At 42.0% G+C, this 18322-nt stretch overlaps 2 protein-coding genes across 2 annotated transcripts in view; one reads left to right on the top strand and one right to left on the bottom strand.

Moving 5' to 3' along the window:
• The window catches only part of MRPL13 (mitochondrial ribosomal protein L13), a 46128-nt gene extending 28084 nt beyond the window's left edge, over positions 1–18044 (bottom strand). Inside the window, exons 1-5 of the mRNA XM_075920178.2 lie at positions 17913–18044; positions 16861–16984; positions 9427–9520; positions 7436–7496; positions 1233–1319 (exon numbers count right to left, since the gene is read on the bottom strand). Coding sequence (XP_075776293.2) covers positions 1233–1319; positions 7436–7496; positions 9427–9520; positions 16861–16984; positions 17913–17939 — 393 coding nt within the window. The 5' untranslated portion in view covers positions 17940–18044. The remainder of the gene's footprint in view (positions 1–1232; positions 1320–7435; positions 7497–9426; positions 9521–16860; positions 16985–17912) is intronic.
• Positions 18013–18322, top strand: part of MTBP (MDM2 binding protein) — a 54328-nt gene continuing 54018 nt past the window's right edge. Inside the window, exon 1 of the mRNA XM_075920177.2 lies at positions 18013–18144. Coding sequence (XP_075776292.2) covers positions 18069–18144 — 76 coding nt within the window. The 5' untranslated portion in view covers positions 18013–18068. The remainder of the gene's footprint in view (positions 18145–18322) is intronic.

The raw sequence follows: 18322 nt of genomic DNA, 5'->3' as shown, positions 1-18322 counted from the left end.
GACCGAGCATTGTATTTGAATTTTAAGTGAATGTTAACGCAAGTTACTGTGGCAAGTTGCTGGGTATTGTCTCAGGGTGCATCTAAGCAGCAGATTTTAACTTGGAATAAACTATGCAAATTGAGCATCTTATTTCAAAATAACTTATTTCGAAACTGGGAGCATCTAACAGCATTTATTTCAAAATAGAGCACTCTTCCTCTGACTTCCCTTACTCCTCATATAATGAGGGTTACAGGAATAAGAAGTCCTCCAACTTGACAGTATTTTGACATAACTGCCTGTTGTGTAGACGTGGACTAAGTTATTTCGAAATAATGTTGCTGTGCAGACGTACCTTCAGGGAATGCTTGTCTACTGGCTGGAAATGTCCTGCCCAGAGAGCTACAGCAGCAGAGCATTTTGAAGCACTCGGGTGGGCAGTGGCACAACCTTACACTCCAGAATGTGGACTAGTCTGATGAATGAGTATCATTTGGTTTAGGAACAGTGGAGCTCAAACTTCCTTCTATGTAGAGGCATTATGCTCTGTAAAGTAATTTAACAAGTTCTGTCCCTCCTTGAGAAGCAAGCATGGTGACCCTTAAATAGAGAAGATTCTTAGTGGCCCATGGAAATTCTTTTTGAGGGGGAATTTTGTGCACTGGAAATAACTTGGGGACACTTTTCCTATGGCTTGTGAATTCACAGGTTCATTTTTATGCTTGAAATCTTAGCTTCGCCACTGTAGTGCTTCACTGTAAAAATTACCTACCACAAGAGGTGGGGTTCTCCCACTGGTGAAAGTAATCTACCTGCTGAAGAGTTGGTAGCTAGCTCAATGGAAGGTTTCTTCAGTCAGCCTAGTGCTATCTATACTGAGGGTTAGGTGGTTTAATTGTGCCACTCACAGATGTGGATTTTTCACACTAAACTGATTTAATTTTCCAGTGTAGACCAGGCCTTAAATATGGAAAATCAGTTCATGGAAGCAAAGTGTACAGATACCGTGCTCTATCTTGATTTCCAGTTAGAAATAATCTTGAACAGTAAAAGATCCTTTGTTTTAGCTAAAATACAGAACAATAAGCCTTCTATTGTGTAACAATATTTTCAAGCTGCCTTTTAGCTATACATAGAAACAAGCTGCTTTTTATTTATCTGTCTTCTCATGGAGAGATTTCTATAACCAAAGCTATACTTCCTCACAGCATGAGAAATCAAAATATAACCAAGTACAGTTAATGACTTACATCTTCTGGAAAGAGGTGCAGCCTCTGCATCATAGTTCTTCTGTGCAGGTTCTTTGGAAGCATTCTATAAATAGCCAGTTTAACAATCTGTAAGAGACATATATGTATTATGAAAAAATACATCTATGTATGAAGCAGAAATGCCAAAAGAGCATAAACAGTAAGAAAGTCTTAGGCTGGGCTTCTTCCTGTATATTCCTCCATATCCTGGACTTTGCTTCAACAACTTCCCCCTTAGGCCAGAACTCCAGATTTGGAGGTGGAGCCTGACCATTCCAAAAGGCCAGATGTTCTGGCAACTGTGAGAAGAGCAGCAGAAATTGGAGGGGCCAAGGCTGAGTTCCTGTGCACTCAACAGCCTTAGAAGCACAACACAGTGGAAGTCCCCATCACTTTCTGTGATGGGACAGCAGAAGGGAAACCATTACTCAACCTTAGCTCGTGACCACGCAAACCACCTCATTGGGCAGAATTCTTTCTAAATACTATACTTGCTCAAGATTAAAGAGCATTTACAACTTTCCTCCTAATTTAACAGATACATATCATGTTTCCCAGGATGGAAGCTTCCAGAGTGAGCTAATTTGTAGTGGAGGACTAGATATGTTAATAGGGAAGAAGCCATTGTGAATCTGAAGGTTCAAGGCAATCTGAGTGAAAGTGGATCATACAATAATAGATTTCATGATTCCAAGAAAGCAGTGAGCAGCAGCAGAATAAGAACAACAGACTCCAAAAAAGCACATTTTTACAAAACTCAAGAGAAGTGATAGATAAGATACCATGGTAAGAAATAAGTGATAAAGGAGTTCAGAAGAGTTGACAATTTCTCAAGGAAACAATATTAAAGCAAAGTGCAAACTATCTTAGCATGAAGGAAAAACAGGAAGACTAGTCAAGAGGCCAATATGGTTCTATGAGACCCCAAGGTCTGTCTGAGTAACAGCTTTTCCTGAGTGGAGCTGTTTAGATACTCTACTTGCTTAGGACCCTTCCCGAAGACACCATGTAGTGCTAATTGCTTTGATGAGAAAACATGGAAGTTTAAATTAAATTAAAAAAAAGCTCAACAGAATTTGAACTACGGCTAATTTTGCAATATAAAAAGGCATAACATAAAAAGCAGCACCAAACAGAGACATTTACAAGGTGATACTTCTAGCTGTAAGAAGAGTGTGATGTTGTTACTACTAAATACAAAAGATATTCAATTGAATTTTACAACAAAAGAATAGAGGACTACAGAATTCTAAGAAAGCTAATCTCTAGTTCATAGAAGATGTTCATATGGATTCAGTATTTCATTAAATGTGACAATTTCTTTCAGTAAAATAAAATGTTCCTATATTTTAACTATACATTTCCAATAAACAGAACTCCAGTTAAAATGATGTCTTTTATGTGCTGATGGAGATTAGATTAAGAAAAACCCTTAAACAACAGGGTCTATTCCTCGGAGTTGCTGCATATCCACAACTCACAGTAAAAGCTAAGGAATGGATTACCATATGTTTTCCCCAAGTCTGTGTCACAAAGCTTATATCAATAGATCCAGAGCAGACAAAATTTTCAAAAACAGGAACCAGAAGTCAAATGCCTAAATCCATAGTTAAGTTTCCATTTTTGAAAATTACAGGAATAAGTAAAACAAATTCAAAGGTGGGTATCAATAAAGCAATATCAATTTCACAGTCCATTCTGGTTAATTTCACAGTCATAGGATTTTAAAAATAATAATTTTCATGATTTCAGATATTTAAATCTTAAATTTCATGGTGGTGTAACTGTAGGGGTGCTGACGCAAAATAGGGTTTTGGGGGAGGTGGGCATTGTAAGGTTATTGTAGGAAGGTTGCAGTATTGCCACTCATATTTCTGTGCTGTTGCTGGTGCTGGTGCTGCCTTCAGAGCAGCCACCACTGCCCAGCCACCCAGCTCTGAAGGCAGCTGTGCATGAGTAAAGGCGGTATGATACGGTAGTGTCATCCCTACTTTGGTGCTGCTGCTAGTGCCACTGCCTTCAGAGTTGAGCACTTGGTCAGCAGCCACCATTTTTGCACAGGAGCAAGAGTGGTAATACTATGACTCCAGTACAATAATTTTGTGACCCCTGCAACTCCTTCTTGTGTCAGGACCCCTAGCTTGAGATATGCTGGTCTCCCCTGTGAAATCTGTATAGTACAGGATAAAATTACACAAAAGATCATTTTCACAGTCCATGATATGTTTTTCATGGCCGTGAATCTGGTAGAGCCTAATCATAATGCTTTTCTTCTAACTATTTAAGTTATAGTGAAAGTATTTCATGACTCAAGAGAAGCTGCATCATTCTGACTTCCATAGTTTGATTTGTTAATACTTTCCTGCAATTTGAATATCTGTGTACTATATATTAATTGCACTTCAGTCCCAATCCACCCCATCTCACTCTCCATTACTGCTCTGCACAACTATTCAAAACTCTAGAATTACTGGAGTACTTTAAACTGATATCATTCAGAGAACACAATCCTGAAAAGTATTAAGAGCCTTCCACACTTTGCAGGATTAGGCTCAAAATGAGAAAAAGATTAAGAATAGTAAAAGCAATTTTTTTCATCCAGAACCAAACCTGAGATTAAACCACGTGTGAAGTCTTGCTGTGAGTATTTAGAACTTCTAAGATCTTGATCCTGTTCCAATATTCTTCCCAATTCATAGCATACTCAGTTCTATGCATCTACTAATCCAGACTTTGAAGTTTTGCTCTGGTTGATTAAATACTGTTACCTCTTCCCATCATTTTAAAAGAAACCCTCTTTTTGATGTTTTACAAGCGGTCTTTTGATATGTGCATTACCAACCTAAAATTACACCATGCATTCCCTAACCCAAACTGCAGTTTTTCAAAGACCACCTGTAAGGATTTTTACCATGTTTTCTGCCCCAGATTTTTCTGTTAAAAGGTAATTGTTATACAGATGCAATTCAAGTCTATGCATGTAAGTGATTTTTAAATAACATTCAAACGATAAGAATGTTTTACACTCCCTGCAGCTGCACACATCAGGGCAATGATTACATTGTAGGCTTCCTCGCAGCACACTGTCAATGTTAAATCTTGTCCTGTTTTATAATTATTCGTACTAGGTGAAGTGCAATCTGAGTAACTGTCAATAACTAATTCTTTGGAAGTGGCAACACAATCTTTAAAAACAGTCGCCAACTCACATACAGTACTTCTCACTTTTTTAGAACTGGTTTATGCTCACTAATTTTCATGTGGAATTTCCAAAGTAACTAAATAAGCAACTGTCAATTAAATTTTGCTTATATTTTCAGTTAGAAAGTACAGTGGCAGGCTGAATCTGGTCCACCAAGCACTTCTCTCTGGCCCACCCATGCAGAGCATGCATACTTACAGGCAGCATGTGTTAGGCTGCCCCATCCCTCCCCTTGATTGTATTGAAGCAGCATGGAGAATACCAATACTGGGGTGAGTGATGTGGCAGAGGGACCATCCAATTTTTTTAAAAGCATGCTTAAGTAAAGAGAGAAGGGGAAGTGTAGCAGGAAAACTATATAGGCAGAAGAGTGAAAGAAATAAGGGATCAAAGCTAGGAAAAAGAGGAGGGAGAAGAACAGAGAAGTACAGGGAGGAGCAGGTAGAGAAAGATAAGAGAATGTAACAGGAACACAGTTTTAAGAAAAAAGACAGCTAATAGAATGTGGAGGATAGTTTTTACGCTCCTTTGAGACAAAAATCTTTCTTAGCTGTTTTTATTACATCTAGAGTATGAAGTTTTCACTTACATATCTAGAGCCTAGAGCAAAATAAAGGGTGGATTAGCATATATTTCCACTTGCAAACATACTGTTTCTAGTTACATTTATAGAGACAATAAAGCTAATCTTGATGGTTTCTTAACTATACATGGAGTATAATCTGGTAGTTTTCCCTATAATTCAGGCCCTGTGTTCAGCCATCCTTGCCATTTCATATAGTTACAAAATATTGTTGTCTGTGAAATTCAGGTAAGAAATTTAGAATATGCATCCAAGTTGTTAAACAATTTCATGCACATTCTGCTAATTGTCTTGTCACTTTGTACAGGGTGCAGACAAACTGCTTGTTGCACTACATGGTCCACTACACTTATGAAGATCATAATATCTAGACAGACAGAATATTTGGCATACTAAGTCTACAATTTCTAAATCATTACTGTGACAAAAACATGGAAATCAGATCTCTTTCTGATCTCTCTAACCACCAAATATGATTTTTTTTGCTTTGAACACAGAGTGAGGTAATTCCCCACAGTCCCTGAGACACTGTTGATTAAGAAAGCCTCTCTCACTAAGAACTGTAAGATGAAATTCTGAACTCTATCACCATTTGCTGAGTCTTTGTTTAACATGTTTTAACTATTGGAAATGAGAGATGTGTCTTAAATTAATTTCTCTGGGATCAATGGGAGTTTGGCAAGAAAAATAAAACTCGAGTGAATGCCAGAAGGGAATTTATAAAACTTCCACATCTTAGGCTCTTGCATATAAATTAGGCTATAGTGCCTCCTAGTGTACAGATACTAATATCTGAAGGTCAAACAAAAATGACAGACAACTGATTTTGGACAAGAGACTAATAGTGGTTTACGAATTCAGTACAGACATATTACAGCTTCTCCTTTAAGTGTTTTTTTGTTTTGCTTTATTTGAGCACGATTAAACAACTGACTATAAGCAGCAATGCTCTTTCAGGGCAGCAATTTTTTTCTTTTTTTTTTTTTGGTCTGTATATGTACAGTGCCAAACACAACAAGATCCTGGTCTATAACTCCTAAATGGTACTATAATACAAACAATAACATTTCACAGATGAATAATCTGGTGTGGATAAAACCAAGTGTTTTAAAATTAGTTATATAAATGTCCTTCAGCCAAATTTCTTTGAAGACAATGGGCTTTTAACCAGGCCCTATGGACTTGTGTCTTAAATGGGTTAGGGCAGTGGGGCCGGAGCACCCCTGCCAGGTGCACTGCTGCAGACGGGGGATGCGCTGGCAAGGCTGGAGTGTCCCTGCCTATGGTGGGCCCCACGGGGCTGGAGCAGCTCCCTGGCCACGGTGGGTAGGGGGCTGTTAACCATACATAGTAAGCCTCACCATAATGGGTGATGCTTACTGGTTAACCATTAACACCCCTCATGTCTACATAGCAATTAGACACTTGTGGCTGGCCAGTGGCACCGGAAGTGTGCTTGCAGAGCTTTGACTAGGGAACTGTTTAATTAGTGCAAACGTCCAGCTTGGCTTCTCCCACATCACAGGGTCCCAGTGCCCAGGCCACACCCTTAGCCCAAACATCTCAATTAAACAGCCCATCAGGCCAAGCCCCACAAGCCTGAACCAGCTAGTGTGAGCCAGCCACAGGCTTTTAATTGCAGTGTAGACATACCCTCTAATCCTCAGAGTTGCTGCATGTCCACAACTTGCAGTAAAAGCCAGGAAATGGATGCCAGTGTGTTTTTCCCAAGTCTGTGTCACACAGCTCATATCTGTATATCCAGAGCAGGCAAGGTTTTCAAAAACAGGAAACATAAGTTAAATGCCTAAATCCATAGTTAGGTTTCCATTTTTGAAAATTCTGGCAATCAGTCACAGTTGTTGGACCTCCCTGGTCTGGCACCCTCCGGAGCTGAATGGTCCCAGAGCTGGGTTCTGTGCTGGGCTTCCCACCTCCCCTCTCCCTGCTGGGAACAGGGCAGAAATCAAAGGGGAACGAAGGAACATAGAAAGATAAAGCATGAGAAAAAAACCAAAGACTGTGAAGCATATTTAGACCACCAATTCAGTAAAGTCTCCCTATTACAGCATGAGCTAAACTGGAGTCACACGAAAGAGAGGAGAAAGAGCAGAGAAGAAGGTGAAAGAGTGAACAGGTAGAGAAGAAAGAACTCACTGTAACCGTAAAGAAGAGGGGAGAGTGATATAATGCAGAAGCTGGTCAGTCAGAGGATCCCAACTACAAGCTAACACTAACATTTCTACTTTCCACCTTTGCAGTACCTAGGTTGTTGGTTTTTTTAAAGAAAAATCTGGTAAAAGGTGAAATGGAAGAGCTTGATTCAGTTTTTTGTCCATCGGAATAACAAATAAATATGATAAAATAGGTTCCCTAAACTAAGAAAAACAAAAGTAAAAATGAAACACTGGTACTCACCGCTGTTGGATCTTTTATGTGAAGCTGAGCTGCTGTCACTTGCTTGAAGCCACCCGGGTAACTAAAAACACACAAAGAAATGTAAATTTTTTTGCTTGTGTGTAGTTAAGAAGTTGGTGGCAGAACATGTAACATCTAGAGGAGAAGTGCAGCCTTACTTTAAATCTGTAAACAGATGAAGAAGTGCTTTCCACTAAGATAACACATTTTTAATGTAGACACATTCTAGGAAGTGCCTTATATACAAAAGCATTTAATAGTATTTGTACTTTCTTGTCTGCTCACTTGAGTACTCACATGTAGTCCTTTCACAAATGGTTGTGGATAGGAGAAAAGATATAGGTAAACCATCACGATAATAATTATACAAGACATATCAACATACAAATAGTTCAGTAAAATGTGCTGAATTATTTAGTTGCTTGAGGTGTTCAACTGCTAACCAGTCAGTGGCTTTCATATACATAAGATTGTACTAGCTTTTTTTACTACTTGACTGTTACTCTGCTGTTTACATTTTATCCGCATATTGGCACAATATAGCATATTTATTGTAATATGACATGACATACTGTGAAACAAATTCAACTCTGATGTAAGCAAGGACAGAATGTATTGATTTCAACTGGAATTCAATTTCTGTCACAATCTAGAGATTAATATATTTAATATTAAAACAGTGAAACAAAATAAGCCAGTAAAAAGACACCATTTTTTTCTAATACAGTGTTTGATTCTGTAAGCGCTTAAAAATTATTATTTATAATATGTTAATTGAGTACTATAAATTTTAAGCAGAACAGAACACAAGGCTGAAAGGGTTAAATATGATCAGCTGATCACAGCTAGGTAGGTAGCAAGTTACACTGTGCACAAGCTATTATCCCAACAAACAGCTTATTATTATTATCATCATTATTTTGTTCTCCATTCCCCAATCCACTTTTGTTTGTCTTTTCCACTTGTTACAAGTTATTTACCTAGATTGTAAGCTTTATGAGGGTAGATGTTGTTTTTACTGCTGTTATAAATTGTACAGATCCTACAAATGTAGTATTTTTTCCAGTTACTGATCTGAACTATGCATATGTTCCAAAGCCTCCTGAAGTCAATGGATCAAAACTGAAAATATGAATTTCAGTACATATAATACATTTAGACTATTCACTTATAATTGCAGTTATTTGAATACAATTATAATTCCCTCCCTCTGCCAGTACCCTCAACTCCACTTTTATGTTTTCCATACAATTTATTCATTTATTCATTTTCAGAACAGATTTTAATAATTAGAGATAATCCAACTAATGTGGTCATGTTAGAAACATGGGAGCAACTGTTCTTATTTGCTTTGACTGACTGATTATAATTCGACAGAAACAAATTTTACCTACCAGTGCTCCATACAGAAGCTTGGGAAATAACCATTACATCAGTTTTATCTCCATAGCACCTCATCTCTTAAAAAGTTCTCTCAGTGAATTTTAGAAAGAATTAAATCACTCAGATGTAACATCAAAGTGCCTTCTTTTATCTTTTAATCTGGTTAAATCTTTTGCACTGGAAAATGATAATTTCGTTTTTGCTATTTGCCCTTTGGTCTACCAACATAACTCAAGATGACTTCTGGACTCCTTTTAAATTGCTGGTTTCTGTATAGTTGACTTTTTTAGTATTTTAGAAAAAAAAAACCTTATGCTGTTTAACCAAAATGATATTCCTGTTCTTTGGCTTCGTCTCCATCCAATAAGATTGTTTTGCTAGGGAAATTTAACTGATGCCTTCTTCTGATGTATTGTTCTCAGATTATTTCCACAGGCAGGATGGATAGAGAAATTTAACACAACACAAGATTTATAACACAATACAGAAGGAATTTCCTTTGAATTCACATTTTATATTTAAATTTACTTAAAAACAAAACAGACTTCAGCATCAATCTCTATAACTAACTTCTTTGAGCATTTACTATCATATCATGGAACACTTACCCTGTGTGAGAAGAATATACTTTCTGCTCCCATTTGTTACCAGAAAATGCAATGTGTCTTGTATTTATGATGACAACATGGTCTCCACAGTCACCTAGATTATAAAGGACAGAAATTTCAATAGGAGCTATCATGTCCACACAAAAAATATTCACAGAAATAAAGCAAAAAATCATATTATAATGCATCTGTGATGAGGTGGACCAGACCTTGAGGCCCCCTGCTGGAGGCCTTGTGGTCCTGACACACCCTTCCCAGAGAGACTATAGAGAAGTTCTCCAAACAGGCTAGAGTGGCAATGGAGGATGCAGCCAATCAGGGGCCAAGAAGGTCCTATAAAAGGAACTGCATAGAAGAGTAGCAGTTAGTTGCAGTGTGGAACTCAAGGGATGCCGACTGGATGAGGAGCTAGCTAAGAGAACAGCAGTACTGAGGACAGCTCCCTGTGGAGAGCTTTTTGCTGGGACTTGGAGATAAAGCCTTGAGGTGAGGGCGAAGACCTTGTCACTAGAAAGTGAAGCCCTGGGGGCACCACTCTGTTCCGAGTGGGGAATGGACTCAAAAAGGACACTACAAAGGGCACCGAGATGGACACTTTTTAGATGTGTACCCTGGAAGGGGTCTGTTTTGATTCACACGCAGGGTGGTGTGACACACAGCCAGAGGGCTGAGTTGCCAAAGAGACTTTTAAATAGAAGACGGTGCAGGCACATGCACTTGGGAGGGTCCACCAAAGGTGAGTGCTGCCAAGTTATAGTCTCAAATGAGATAATTGCTAAATTGCACCACCTTTAACATAATAATATAAAGGTTCCATAAACAGACAATTTATTTGCTGTTTTTTTTCTCACTACATTAAAAAACTAACAGCATTTAGGACATTACCACAAATGCTACTTATACAATAAATGAATTATTAAATATAGTATTCTGTGTGCAATACTGTTTAAGTAGTGCTTTCTACATTAAAAGTTTTGTTATCTTACTAAAAATATTTTAACCTATTTCATGAGAAGCAGCAAACCATATAAAATCCTTCTAGAAACAACCTTTCTTCCCTGCCTTGAAGTTAAAAATTAAATGAGTGTGAAGGTGAAACATCAAAAGATCTTTTTGCAGGGAAAGATCAAACCCATTAATTTTCAGGAAAGTTTGGTCTCAACTGACATCTTGTGGATAAAAGATGTTTTGCATCTTTAAAATACACATTATTAAAATCATTCCTACAATCATATTGCAAGTTATATCTTCTACTATGTAAAATAACTGATCCAAGTTTTCATAGGAAAATTAGTTGCAAAACAATTTTACCCACCACAAATCAATATTAAATTCATTATTTCAAACATGATATTAACAAACCATAGCAAGCACCAGTTTAGCAATACAGATAACGTTTTGGAACAGGGTTGTTCATATTCATATTTAATAAAAGACTATGAACTAACAGTGTGTACAAGGTTGAAAGTGTGTTTATTTTAGTCTTAGTAAATCTTTGCTAGAATTTGCACAACCACTGTGGAAAGATTTTCCATGTCATAATCAGCATTGGGGACAGGAAGCACCTTTTTGTAAAATTACCTGGGACAAAAGGGTCTTAATCTATTAATATGGTTCCCTAAGTGTGATAGTAACAGAAATAAACTCTAATGCTTTCACTGCAGATTAGTCAGCCTGGATGAAGGGAGACAATCTCTTGGTCTAAATTAAGATACAAGGGTCAATAAACAAGCTGGCTGTGTCTACGCTGGCACCCTTTTCCGTAAAAGGGATGCTAATGAGAGACTTCGGAATTGCAAATTCCGCGGGGGATTTAAATATCCCCCGCGGCATTTGCATGAACATGGCTGCTGCTTTTTTCCGGCTCGGGGTTTTGCCGGAGAAAAGCGCCAGTCTAGACGGGATCTTGCGGAAAATAAGCCCTTTTCCGGAAGATCCCTTATTCCTACTTTCAAGGAATAGGAATAAGGGATCTTCCGGAAAAGGGCTTATATTCCGCAAGATCCCGTCTAGACTAGTGATAGAAATGTAGCCGTGTTAGTCTGGGGTAGTTGAAGCAAAATGCAGGACAATGTAGCACTTTAAAGACTAACAAGATGGTCTAGACTGGCGCTTTTCTCCGGCAAAACCCCGAGCCGGAAAAAAGCGGCAGCCATGTTCATGCAAATGCCGCGGGGGATATTTAAATCCCCCGCGGAATTTGCAATTCCGATGTGTCTCATTAGAATCCCTTTTACGGAAAAGGGTGCCAGTGTAGACACAGCCGCTTTGTTTAACACTTCAGAGGAGCAACAGAAAGAGACAGAGAGGAAGTTTTGAATCAAATTTTACTTTCCATTCCTTCTATATATACTGACAATGTGTTTTATTTGTAGCTGCAGCTGGTGCAGCGGTAAATGGTTTCATCTCCACACCAGCAGAATGACTCACCAGGACATGATGGGCTTCTCTGGCAGCCAACTCAGCTGTTGCAGACTTTTGTGGATCTCCAGGTTCAACAATCCAGGGCCCTAATTCTACTGCTGTCTGTGGAGAACTGCAGCACAGAGCCTCCCAACTCCCTGTACCTGCATTCCTTAAGGCATGGATACCTATCCTTACCATTCCAAACCAGGAAAGGCATGGACAACCACAGATTCACCTACATGGACCTGTGAGCGCCTCAGTTGATGCATGTGTAGCTACAAAAAAACCTTTACTAAAGTTTACCTTTACTATTTACTGAGTTTCCTAAATTTCAGTTAAAGCCAAAGAATTTAAAGGGCTTTTTGCGTTTTTACAGCTAAAAAACAGGATAGGACTGATCCTAAATAGGATCAGTGCCAAACAGTGTAGTCATAACAACTGGAAAAGGTGTACCCCAGTGTTAATAGGTACACTGTCAAGTGATAAACACACAGATATGCAGCAAACACTACACAATTCTGAAACAAGTCTGAAACTATGGCATGAGGTGGAGCATAGTGCACCAACACACACATTACTACAGCTCACTGCTCAAATGTTTTTTCAAAGCGTAAGTCACACAGCTTGTCTGATGTTCAAACTTAGCAGATAGCGCCACCTCCTCTCCTGAGGCAAGGTTTCTTGCTTTGTTTCATACATATTATGCAGGACTCAACAGGCAGCTATAACCATTGGGATATTTTTCACACTGAGATCCAATCTGGTGAGTAAACACCACTAGCATCTTTTCAATATATCAAAAACACATTCAACACTCATTCTGCACCTGCTGACCCTGTAGCTGAATCTTTCTTTGATGTTATCAGGGTGGCACCATATACAGGTTCAAGGTTCACGTGTAGGTACAAAGAACCTTGTTTATTTACTAAGGTTCCTAAATTTTAGGCAAGATCCCCTAGGATCACTATTGGTATTTCAATATTGCCAAAGATAATTTGTCAGTTGGAAAAGAACACTCTGGCTTGTAGCGTTCTTAACAGTATTACAGTAAAATCGTGAGTATAATGCACACCTACGTATAATGCGCACCCTACCTTTTCAATGTCAGAATCATGGAAAAAACTGAACTCCTATATATAATGCACACCTATATATCTACACTCCTGCCAACAGGTCCTCCAGCACCAAGCCCAGCCTCGCCCACTTCCTGGAGCCGGCCCCAGGCTGCCTGTGCACCACGCTGAGCTTGCGCCTGCCATGGGGACCCCCCGCCCCCCTGGACAGCTGCCCTCGCGCTGCGCCCAGCTTGCACCTGCTGCGGGGGCCTCCGGGTGCAGCTACCTCCTCCAAGAGCCTCTCCAAGTGGAGGCTCCACCAGACCTGCAGCCTGGACCCGGCCATCAGCAGCAGCTGCAGCCGAGAGTAGGGGGACGGCCCAACCAGGACACCCTGGGCCAGGGCAGTTTGCGGCTCCTCGCCAGAGTGCTTCACAGCCTTCTCCTCCCGTGCCCTGCTGCACTTGGGGGGCGGCGTGCTCTGCGGCTCACTCTCCACTCCCAGCCTGCCACGGGGGCCCCCGGGCGGAGCAAGGGCATTGCAGCCTGGCGGCACTACTTGCTCCTCGCCTTGTCTGGGAGCCAAGATAAACTTTAAAAAATATCTACTATGTATAATGCGCACCCCAACTTTGACCCAGAAAAAATAGGAAAAAAGTGCGCATTTTTACAGTATGTCCTTAAAGTGTGAACACTATGCATGTTCCCTTACCAGCCAACACAGATGTAACTGAAGATCCCTCATGATTGATGAGCACTTACATAACCATTTAAAAGTAGCCTTTTCTGTTGAGGTACTCTGTAGCAATGTGATATGGAGCAAAAGTAAGGATGTGCCTCTCGTATATTGCTTCTCAGCATTTTGGGCATCCCATAGCTGTAAAACCACCCACATTGCTGAGATTCACATTTCTGCATAGCAGACTATTAATGGCCCTGTACACTTGCATGATAATGGTCACCAGAGATTTTCCTCCTCCACAATGAGGTTCCATTGACTGGTAGCAATTTGCCATAGCAAATTTTCATTGTATGATTGCCACTTGCTTCTCCACTGTCAAAGCAGCTCTCAATTTGTGGTCCCTGCATTCAATGGCTGTGGCAAGCTCAGCACACAGATATAGGAACGTGGCCTTATGCTTCCGAAAGTATTGCAGCCACTGTTCATCATCCTAAACCTACATTATGATGGGACCCCCCACCAGTAAATGCTCATTTCTTAGTCCCAGAAGTGGCACTCCACCATTTGCAGCTGCTTCACAAATGCCATCCATAGCCTTGAATAGGCTCTTGCTATGTCCCTGGAGCAAACTGACAGCCAGCTGCTCTCGCAGTTCTGCAAATAACAGAACATTCTTCATGTTATGCTTGAAGTGCTCATCACAACACTGAAGAACAGTATAGGCTACATATTTCTGGCACAGATAGCACACAGTGTTAAGTCCTGTGCGAGTTCATAAAAAATTGAAAATAGGAGCAAAAATTATGGGATCAATATATTATGAGATCGAAAGCACTGCAGTATAGAAAGCTGACACCTTGCTCCCAGTCACCCTTGCATGAGTCTTTTCTTTCCCAATATGCATTGACAAAACAACCCTTTCCCAATATGCATTGACAAAACTACCCAAAAGATGGGGATGCTTACAGAGTACACAAAGCCCATCAATATAACTCACACCTTCATTTGTCACCTGCAGATATCCACACAACTTTCCAAGAACTACAAATAAATCAACAAAAAACATCAAACATCATTCAGAAATCTAGGATTTCTGTTTAGTCAGCATGAAGCAATGGAAACACACATAAGCATGGCAGAGAACCTCATTTTTTGAGGGTTACAGGATCTTTCGAAATGGGGCATTTCTGTCTAACGATCCCTGTCTTGACTGCATTTTTTTTTTTCCGAAAAGCAGCTTTTTGAAAAAAAAAAGCCGCAGCCGCCATTATGTAAATGAAGCACAGGAAATTCAAATCCCCACTTCATTTACAATTTTGATATGTCTAATTTATATCCATTTATCGAAAAAGGGATGTAGTTTAGAATTACCCCAGGGTTCTAGATGTGGCACGCAAGCCATTTTGTTTACCATTGCCCATGCACAGGACTGTAAATCTCTCCTGGTTTCCGTCCATGTAGCTTACCACCTACGACTATTTCTAAAGTAACACACTTGTAAAGCAAGAGCACTTTGACTGTGAACTATGCCCTCCCTCTGCATCCCATCAAAGCGCTGCTACAGTTCAACAGGCACACCTTGCAAATTTGAGATATGTAAGCAGAGTTAGCAAAACTACCCTATCCCAGGAGACAGTCTTGGTTACGACAATCTTGCGGCCTGCTGAGATGAAAGAGGGCCACTCATGTGGCCCATTCGCTACCCTACGTTGCCCATCACTTGTTCAGAATATCACCAGATTCATAGTCTGTTACTATCCAATTTTTAAGTTCTCAGCTATTTTCTGCTTTTTTAACACACAACTTCACAAATCATACCTGTGCAAAAACACAAGCTTACAGCTATATGATGAACTTCTGTAGTCCAGCACTCTCTGGTCCAGCAACATCTGTGGTCCAGCATGATTTTAGTTAGCTTGGGTGTGGCCAAGTTTCCAATGGTCCCATAAAGTTTGTTTAGAGCCTCCTGTTCTGGATCTCAGTGTTTTGTGCTTTTATTTAGCACTAATTCACCCCTAATTATCTTCTAAGAGCCCAGTAAGCAGTGGAAGTGCTGGTAATGCTGCTAGACAATATTGACCTCCCGTTATTTGGCAAATTCTCTGGTTTGGCAATGGTCAGGCCTGGAGTAGGGATGTGAATGTGTACTCATGTACATGGTTAACTGATGAGCTTGGGCTCATTGATTAACCCTCCTGGTTACACACAGTCCTCACCTCTGGCTGCCTCCCAGAGGCAGCAGTGCGAGGGGAGGAGGCTCTGTGGGACTCAGCAGTATGGCAGGAAGGGAGTTTTGCGGCTGTAAGATGGCTTGTTTACATTGAGTAACTGCAGGCATGGCAGCCCGTAGCTCCCAGTGGCTGCAGTTCACCATTCCCAGGCTATGGACACTCAAGATAAACAAATAAGGAAGCACTCTGCCACCCTATGCTGCTGCCTCTCTATCAGAGGCAGCAGCATGGAGCGGCAAGGGAGGCTGATCCATGAGGAGAGCCAGTTTAAAAACCAGCCAGTTAAAAAACTTGCTCAAAACCCCAATGGTCAGGGGCTGCTGCCGTAGAGCAGCCTCTTTGTGGCAGACCCAGAGTAACCATGGACAGAAGCTGCTCCATGAGATGTGGAACAGCCTCTGTCCACGGAAACTCGGATTCCCCATGGACAGAGGCTGCTTTGGGGAGCTGGTACGGGGGGGAACCAGGTTTAAGCCAGCTCCCCCCAGCACTGGCTTCTGCCTACTCCCTTCCCTCCACCCCCATAGGGGGCAGCAAGGGAGGAGCAAACGGGTCCATGGAGCTGGCTCCCTGTGCGTATGGCCTCCAGTGTACCCCTCTCACCTTGTGCTGCTGCCTCTGATACAGGGGAAGGAATGCGTGTAGTCGACAAGATTAACCAATAAGACCAGACTTATTGGTTAATCGTGAATTTGTGTACATGCTGACATCCTTAGTACAAAGGCATTGGAAGACACAAAATCCCCACCCTGAAAAGCTCACAGTTAAACATATTTAGGGTAGGGACCAAATGTTTATACAACATCTAGAATAATGGGACCTAAAAATGCTATGGCAACTATTCAATATTAAGTAATGCAAAGGCTATGGAAGACTATATTAATGACACAAGGCTTTAGGGAGAAAACAAATGAAGGCAGGAGAAAATGCTGAGTCTTAAAGTTTGTAAAGAATGCAAAAAACCACAATCATAAAACCAAATATGATTAATAAAACTGAAAGCAATGGAAACATGCAAGTGAAGGAAATCAAGTTTATCTGAGTTTACTACAATACTTACTTAGTGCATGATACATAGGTTTATGCTTCCCCTGAAGTCTGATTACACTCACGGCTGCAAGTTTTCCAGGTGGCTGCAGCTTCCCATCTATGAGATACCAGGCTCTGGCAAAAGTAGCCCATTGCTAGAGAAGATTAACCACAACTTTGTCAATGCAGCAAAATAAATATAACTCAACAAAACCACACTGTTAGATATTTGAGAGAAAATACATTAGGTACTTTAGTGATATCTTAACATCCTAAGCCTGTAAGTATTTACACACTTATCTTGCAGTCACTTAGACATCATATACTGCAAACATTTATGCAGAATCTTAATTTCACTGCTGTGCAAAGGGAAGTGCCTGAGTGTTGGCAGAATCCTGATGTAAGTGTTTGTAAGATTAAAGCCTGTTTGATCCTTTCTTTCTGTTGTACAGGATGGACTTCCCTCGTCTACCTAACAAGTCCCAAATGAGGGAATTTGCTCGAGCAGGGAAGGTCCTCGTCACCCACCCCCAGCCTACTGTCCCTTCTTGCTGCTAGTTCTCCTTCTGCCCCTCTGCTCCAGCTGGAAGATTCCTGTACAGCCAGCCGGTCCTCACCTGCCATCAGATTTCTGGCCCTGACAGGGCTTCTGGCCATGGGGCTCTCTGGTCCAGGAACATCTGTGGTCTTGATGGACCACAAAGTCCTGGTTAGACAGGCACAACCTATACCCGCCTTATTGATTGCAGCCCTACAAAATAAGCTGCTGCATGTGGTGCACTCATCTCTCCAGGCCAGGAGAGTAACTATAGCAACGCATGGAAGCTTTGCCTGGGGGTGGGGGGAACGGACTGCTAGGGAAGTGCAGAGCCCCCAGGACTTAGGCCAGCACGACGCAGGCAGCTCTCACGCCCTAGGCCGCGGCCCACACGCCTGCGGGGAGAAAGGCCCCGCGGCCAGTGAAGGGCGCAGCCCGCGCTCCCTCGCCCCCTTTCCCGCCCGCGACGAGAGGAGCCGCCTGAGGCAGCCGCTGGGCTCCCGCTCCGCCGCGCAGCGAGCACCCTGCGGGGGGGGGCCGCTCACCTGGGCCGCCTTGGTGTAGCTGGCCATGGCGGCGCGGCGCTCCGGCGGCGCGGGGGAGCGGGTTGGCTGCCGGACCCGGCGGCGGGAAGCGGAAGCGGGCGGGAGGCGGCGCCACTGGCCGCCGAGCGTCCCGGGAAGAGGCGCCCGGGCGCGGCCATGGACCGGTACCTGCTGTTCGTGAGCTGGGAGGAGCGGAGAGCCCGGCGCCCCGGCGGCGCTGAGCGCGGAGCAGGTGCCGGCGAGCGGGTATCGGGGGGCAGAGACACCCCGGGGCCGCCTGGCTTGGGGGCGCGCCGAGCCGGGGCAGCGGGGCGCCGAGTGGCCACCCGCCCGGTGCCAGGCGCCGCTCGGAGCACGGCGACTCCTGCAGACACAGCCCGAGCGGTGTCTGGCTCGGGGTCCCGAGCGGG

The sequence above is a fragment of the Pelodiscus sinensis genome, chromosome 2, assembly GCF_052426305.1.
Source record: "Pelodiscus sinensis isolate ZL-2025 chromosome 2, ASM5242630v1, whole genome shotgun sequence".
NCBI classification, from domain to species: Eukaryota; Metazoa; Chordata; order Testudines; family Trionychidae; genus Pelodiscus; species Pelodiscus sinensis.
The sequence above is the reverse complement of the archived record's forward strand: the minus strand, read 5'-3'. Positions and strand labels throughout refer to the sequence as shown.